We start from the raw sequence: 7,679 nt of genomic DNA on the forward strand, positions 1-7,679 counted from the left end.
TACCATGACTGGCATCTATTGCACTGGTGTAATCTTTCAATGACCAACCAGAATATAATCATCTTTAAGACTTATCAGGATTAATTTTTGCTTTTAATCTAGTCAGATTTCCAGTAAGCTACATGCCTAGACTCCAGGTGCTAGAGGTATGCCTTCTGAGAATAAAAAGCACATACTGTACTTTTTATTCCCTTACTGTTCTTAATGCAGAGTAGGAAGAGCATTTACTATAGGAAATTTCTTGGTTGCCAAACAACCACTATCATTTATATATAAATAATACAAATTAATTTCTATGACAAGTTTGAGACTTTTATTCAATCATAGTAATGTTTCGTAACGTAACCTTGATTACAACAACTCTATAGTTATTTGACTCATCTTTCTACTATCATTAATTGTAAGTATTCAGGGCTTTTTTATTGTAAACTAACAAATCTTTTTTTTTTTTGCCTCTAGGGTTATTGATGTGGTTCGGTGTCTGCACTACAAATCCACTGCTCCTGAAGGCCATCTTTTTTTCCATTGTTGTTGTTGGACAGGACAGAGAGAAATTGAGAGGGAAGGGGAAGACAGTGATGTGGAGAGAAAGATAGACACCTGCAGATCTGCTTCACCGCCTGTGAAGTGACCACCTGCAGATGGGGCTAACAAATCTTTTAATGAGGTAAAACACAAATAACAATTTTAAACTCATCGATACATATATATGCCATTACATTTCAGATAAGTAAATCTCTCTAACTTAAATATCAGTATGAGATGTCTCAAAATATAAATAGCTTACAAGTTTGACTTTTTAGAATAAAAGCAAAACTTACCTCCTTCTCTTTTTCAAGAGACTTTTTCAGTTCACTCTGTTCCTTTTGTGTGTTTTCTGCCTGTACTTGAAGCTGATGTTTTAATTCCTTGCAAGTTTTTTCCTAAAATAATGGAAACTACATTATGCAGAAAATATTTATAGTAAGTTTAACCAGTCTGATCTACAAACATAGTAAGAGCCATAAAAGCAAACACACTAGACTCTTTGATGGGCTAAGCTGAGGCAAAGTATTTCATCTCAGTTCTAAAACAGGTAATTATGGCAGCAGAAAAGGGAAAGAAAGATTAAGTTTTCTCTCTCAACCTATGGAAGTGATAAAGACTTTGGATGATTAGCTTAGAGAGCTGTAAAAGTCACATTTTTCTATCACAGAATTAAACAGAGTTAATTAATCTGTCATATTACCTTAAAAGTAGACTGGTGGGCTTCAAAAAAAATAGAAATGAGAACATTTCAAAAGGGACCAGGTGGTGGCGCACCTGGTTAAGTGCTCAGATTACAGGGCTCATGGACCCAGGTTCAAGTCCCTGGTCCCCACCTGCAGGGGGAAAGCTTCACGAGCGGTGAAGCAGGGCTGTTGCAGGTGTCTCTCTGTCTCTCTCCTCCTGCCCTCTCAATTTCTATCTCTATCCAACAATAAATAAATAAAAATACTTTAAAAATGAAAAAGAAAATTTCTTAAATGTTAACTAGCCATATACGCCTGAAGTGGGAAGGAAAGGTGGTCTCTCCAGAAACCAAAGATGACAAGCTAGGTGGTAGCTCACCTAGCAGGCAAACCCTATTAATGTGCAAGAACTCGGGCTCAGCCCCCGGGACCCCACCTGCAGGGGAAAGTTCCATGAGCGGTGGAGAGGTGCTACAGGTGTCTCGCCCCACCCGCCTCCCCCGTCTATCAATTTCTGTTTCTATGCATGAAAAAGATATTCCAAAAAAATGTGTGGGGCAAAGGTAGATAGCATAATAGTTACATGAGAGACTCTTATGCCTGAGGCTCCAAAGTCACAGGTTCAGTTCCCCACAAAACTATAAACCAGAGCAGAACAGTACTCTGGTAAATAATAATAATAATAAAATAAAAATTTTTAAATGTGCTAGTATCACATGATTTTTAAAATAATTTTAAAAATTATTTTTGTTGCCCTTTTTTAATTGTTGTAGTCATTGTTAGATAGGACAGAGAGAAATGGAGAGAGGAGGGGAAAACAGAGGGGAAGAGAAAGATAGACACCTGCAGACCTGCTTCACCGCCTGTGAAGCGACTGCCCGCAGGGGGGGAGCCGGGGACTCGAACCGGGATCCTTATACCAGTCATTGTGCTTCGTGCCACACGCGCTTAACCTGCTGTGCTACCGCCCGACTCCCGTACCACATGATTTTATACTACTCCACACGGTCACTGACCTTCCTTATCGAAAGCAAAAGAATTCTACTTTTGCTTTCCCTTTTCTATTCAAGAGTATAGTGTTTCAGGAAAGACATTTCCCTTTGAGAAGCATTCCCTGAGTCTGCAACTTCTTCGTCCACAAATGTTCAGCTCTTATATGTGGTGCTGTCAAGTTTTGATATGCAATCAAGAGTTAGCAAGTTAATAGCACCAGCATTAAAAGAGTCATCAGGCACTTTCTCGGCAAGTCAGTAACATCCAGTTAGTCTCTATATCCTCTGTGGAAAAGGACATAAGAAACTTGCAGCAGTCACTACCAAGTGTAGCGTCACAGAACACACACACACACACACACACACTCACACACACACACACACACACACACACACACACACACACACACACACACACAAAGACATGACCCAAATTGTGTTCACAGGCTAAGCAATTTCAATTCCTTTCCTTATAGAAATTTTTCTAGGTTATATCAAGGTAGATGAAAAATCAACAGTGAATTTAAGCAGGCAAAAGAAATGAGTACATTTCAAATAAAATAATCACTAACACCTAAGAAACCAAGTCAAAGCAAACAACCAACCAAATTTAATATTGCAGCTTTTCCTTTCTGTTTTTCCTTTTCAATTTCACTTTGGGAGTTTTTCAATGAATCGGAAACTTTGGATAAATCCTCTTTCGCTGCAGAAAGCTCCGTTACTAGCATTTCTTTCTCCTTCTTCACTTTCTCTAGTTCTGTTGCTGATGTTTGAATTCTGTTACTCAATTCCTTATGCTGCATTTTTGCACCATGATTTAATTTTTCAATTTCTTGTCTAAGGGTTAGTTTTTCTTCTTCATGTTTGGTAAGCATTTGCTTAATATTTTCAAGGGCTTCGGATTTTTTCTGTAGATCCAACTTCGTACTGGATACTCTAAATATCAAACAAAATTTCTTTTAATAAAGTAGTATTGATGATATAGAATTAAATGAATAAGTACTGAGTCGTAAAACTTCCCTGTGTAGTTCAGAAGTAAAAGTAGTAATATCATAAGCCACACACATAGTTAAATGGACTGTCAGGAATCGGGCGATAGCGCAGCGGGTTAAGCGCAGGTGGCGCAAAGCGCAAGGACCTGCATAAGGATCCTAGTTCTAGCCCCCGGCTCCCCACCTGCAGGGGAGTCACTTCGTAAGTGGTGAAGCAGGTCTGCAGGTATCTTTCTCTCCTCCTCTCTGTCTTCCCCTCCTCTCTCCATTTCTCTCTGTCCTGTCCAAAAAAAGAAAGGACTGTCAAACTTATGGTCTGTGACTTAAGGGTGGGATTTTGTTTTTTGTTTTACTAGAGTGCTGCTCAACTCTGACTTATTATGGTGCTGGACATTGAACCTTAGGCCGTCATTTTGCATATCCAATATGCTATCTTCCCAGCCCTGCTCTTTTCATTTACCTGATGATCTTCTTCAAGGAAAGTGAGTGGGTGGGAAAGTCAAGACCACCTAAGCCTTCTCACTTAGTCCAGTTTTGTCCATCGTAACAGAAGCCAAAAGAAAACTAGACCTAGAGCAGAGCCTCTAGTGTGTCGGTTTTCCTTGTGATCTAAAGAATGTTCTCATAAGCTTCCGAAGTGGAGAAGCGGTGCTGCAGGTCTCTCTCTCCCTCTCTCCTTCCCTCCTCCACCCCCTCCTTCCCTCTCAATTTCTCTCTGTCCTATTAAATAAAGGAACGACATAAGATTATCAAATGTAAGGAAAATACTCCTAACATCTTTATGTAACATCTAAAAACGGGAAGCCATCTCAAAACAGCTCTCAATACACAAATACACGACTTCACCTAAACAGAGTGCACACCCAGGTCAGAGTCTAGCGCTCAGCAGCAGTGGGAGAAGAGCCAGAGCGAGTGGTCTCTTTCCTTCTCCTCCCTTCACCTCCCTTTATATGGTGAGGGGGAGACTCAGTTTGGACCAGTGAAGTCCCAGCCAAACAAACAAATGGAAATTCATCCAACTACATGGATGATTTAAAAGAAAGAAGCTAGTAGAATGAAAGAACATTATACATTATTCTGTTTCTATGAAGGAAAAAAATCGGTAATAATTTATGGAGACTGAGCTCAGCCTGTGATTGCTACAGGGACAGAGTGGGTCTTTTAGGCTAGAAGGCCACACAGTGGGACTCCAGAAGTAGGGAAAATATCCTATGGGGAATCAGAGCTGTTTTCTTTTTTTAAATTTTTTCTATTATCTTTATTTATTTATTGGATAGAGACAGCTAAATATTGAGAGGGAAGGGGATGATAGGGAGGGAGACAGAGAGACATCTGCAGCCCTGCTTTACCACTCATGAAGCTTTATCCCTACAGGTGGGGACTGAGGGCTCAAACCTAGGTCCTTGTGCCCTGTGACACGTGCGCTCAGCCAGGTACGCCACCGCCCGGCCCTGGAAGTGGCTGTCTTACTTTTCTCTTTCCTTCCTTCCTTCCTTTTTTTCTCCTTTCTTTGTTTCTTTTTAAATCTATTTATTGGATACAGACAATGAGAAACCAAGAGGGAAGGGGTAGAGAGGGAGAGAAAGAGAGAAAGAGAGAGACAGAGAGAGGGAGAGGGAGAGGGAGAGGGAGAGGGAGAGGGAGAGGGAGAGGGAGAGGGAGAGGGAGAGGGAGAGGGAGAGGGAGAGGGAGAGGGAGAGGGAGGGAGGGAGAGAGAGAGGCCTGCAGCACTGCTTCACTGCCCAGGAAGCTTCCTCCAGCATGTAGGTGGGCACCGGGAGCTTGGACGTGGGTCCTTGTGCATTGTAGCATAGAAACTCAACCAGGTGTGCCACCACCCAGCTCCCATGACGTTTTCAATGACGCCTAGTCTTTGGCGACTCTAAAGCAAGTCATGTAGTGACTGACGCTTCTAAACCATTTTGCTGACAGCATTTTCCTCTTCGTAATACTCGGAAAACACAAAGTTTTCTTAAACTGTTCACATGATTTAACTAGACTACTTCACGTCTCAATAAACTAGTCTTTATTTTTAATCAACAGCCAAGCTCAATAAAATGAATTTCATGTTCCAAAAAAAAAAAAAAAAAAAAGAAAAGAGGAAGGAAGAGAAGGAAAAGAAAAGATTCTTTAAGGGGGAGAGGGAGGGATCATAATTACAGAACAGCATGAGCTTATCAAAAGCAGCATATGCATCGGGTTGCATTGGATCGACCTTCTCGTGGTGCACCCTGTGAGTAACCATTCACTGGGGAAACTGACGAGCCTTCCTAGCCGACTGAATCCACATGGATCCCAGTCACTTTCTAAGCCAGCAACAAGCAGCTCCTGACAGCTTTCAACCTGACGCTGTTGACTGGCTACGGAAGAAGGGCAAACGCTAGAAGAAGCATATGCATCTGAGTGGGAACGTTACTTCAGATATGGAGGGAAAAGGGACAGTGATTCTGGTGCTTCCCCTCTAGTCACAGAGACAGTCTGTCAGAATAAATGAGAAGGCCCAAATGGGTCGTTTTTGTTCATGGGTATTGTCTGAGTGTCAAAGTAGGCCCCTGACTGCTCTTAGATGATAGATACATACAAAGACACCTCTACTAGTCAGTTTTCCTTTAACTTGTTTATACTAATAAACAACTAAAGATGATAACTTTAACCAGTGACATTAGTCCCAGTGTCACTGTTGCAAAGAGACTAACTGCTCCTAAGTTCATAAAACTTCGTTTTCAATCCATTTTTTTGTGAAGATGGCTTTAACCATAGTATGGAAACTATATGTTTTTATTTACATTGAAAGCAGTTTATGGAACACAAAGAAACAGCTGGTAAATATGTTTAAATTGTGACATCCAAGATGAAATGCTTTCTTCTTATTATTATTTTTTGCCTCCATGGTTATCAGTAGGGCTCAGTGCCTGCAGTACAAATCCACTGCTCCTGGAGGCCATTTTTTTTCCCCATATTTTCTTGCCCTTGTTGCCGCCCTTGTTGTAGTTGTTATTGTCATTGTCACCACAGCTGTTGTTATTGTTGGACAGGACAGAGAGAAATGGAGAGAGGAGGGGAAGGCAGAGGGGGGAGAGAAAGACAGACACCTGCAGACCTGCTTCACCGCCTGTGAAGCGACTCCCCTGCAGGTGGGGATCCGGGGGCTCGAACCAGGATCCTTACACCGTGGGTCCTTGCTCTTTGTGCCATGTGCGCCCAACCCGCTGCGCTACTACCCCGGCCCCCCAAGTTGAACTCTTAAGGAGACTTTAATGCTTAGTTCACAGCCCTTGCCCACAGGGAGTTCAGCTTACATTTCTTTCTCCACTTCCAGCTGTTTACTCAGTTCTGTGGTTTTCAGCTCTAAATCTGTATTCAACTGTCTTTGCTGCTGCAGATCCTGCAGAACTTGCTCTTTGCTTGCTTTCACTTCAAGAATATCAGTTTCCAGTTTCTACAGAGGAAATACAGCACAACAGCCACGTCAGTGTCAATGGGCAGCTACCCAGCAATCAGCACTCTAACATGTTTGCTGGTCGTCAAATGGCCAGAGGACCTAGCAGTAGGCTGTAGATACAGGAAGTTGCCACTACATGCTCACTTCTGATAGTTAACTCAGAAAAAGATAATAAGCTTAAAGTAACACAACTTGAATAAAAATCAACACAAAAAAAGTTTAGTGCGAATATGAAAGAAATAAGCAATAGTTTCACACATACTTATAATAATACATTTTCCTTATATTCACAGTTGACAATGTCGATGCAATTGCAAATGTCCAGCAACGAAATGAACCCAGAGAAACCGCTCACCAGACAGAGCGCATGCCTTGCCAGGCCTGAGGCCCAGGTTACAAGCCCTGGCACGAGAGGGGCCACAGCACTAGACCACTCTCTGGTGCTTGCTCTGGCCGTCTCCCTCTCTCTCTCTCTCTCTCTCTCTCTCAATGAAAAGCTGGCTCAAGAGCAGTGGAGTCACTGTCACATGTGCTCGAGTCCCTGACTCAAATCAATACATGAAAGTTGTCACATTATCCTCAGTAATACTGTCTGACCTAAAATGTAGTCAGTCAGATCCCTGAACCTGCCTCTTCAATCTCTTGGTCTAGATGAGGTTGGTGTTCTTCCATGTAGTTTCCACTTTGTTTATAAGCAGATGGCACGTGTGTATATTTTCACAAATGGATCAAATCAAACTGTGAAATATACAGTTTGAATATACAATGTATTTTCTGATTTGTTGGAAATCATTTTAAATCATAAGGCAATTTGAGTGCATACGGTTCTTTCATTGGTTCTTACAAGTCAACAGTGGATATTAGCTGTAACTACATTAATTCTTATAAAAATTTATCTACACAGACTACCTGGAATGCTCCTTAAAATAATAATTACAATCTGCTGAGACAGCTGACAGTCAAAATAGAAACTATCAGTGTTAAATCGTTGTTTTTAAAAGATCCCCTAACAGATGTCTCAACTGACACTATCTGGCACAAG

General features: G+C 41.5%; 1 protein-coding gene across 10 annotated transcripts in view; it reads right to left on the reverse strand.

Annotated features, from left to right (window-relative positions):
• The window catches only part of EEA1 (early endosome antigen 1), a 119,891-nt gene that overhangs the window by 22,906 nt on the left and 89,306 nt on the right, over positions 1-7,679 (reverse strand). For all 10 annotated transcript variants that reach the window (XM_060195520.1, XM_060195518.1, XM_016188187.2 and 7 more), the window contains 3 exons: positions 6,495-6,634; positions 2,809-3,139; positions 822-923 (listed from right to left, as the gene is read on the reverse strand). In XM_060195520.1, coding sequence (XP_060051503.1) covers positions 822-923; positions 2,809-3,139; positions 6,495-6,634 — 573 coding nt within the window. The remainder of the gene's footprint in view (positions 1-821; positions 924-2,808; positions 3,140-6,494; positions 6,635-7,679) is intronic.

This window comes from Erinaceus europaeus, chromosome 7 (genome assembly GCF_950295315.1).
Source record: "Erinaceus europaeus chromosome 7, mEriEur2.1, whole genome shotgun sequence".
Classification (NCBI taxonomy): domain Eukaryota; kingdom Metazoa; phylum Chordata; class Mammalia; order Eulipotyphla; family Erinaceidae; genus Erinaceus; species Erinaceus europaeus.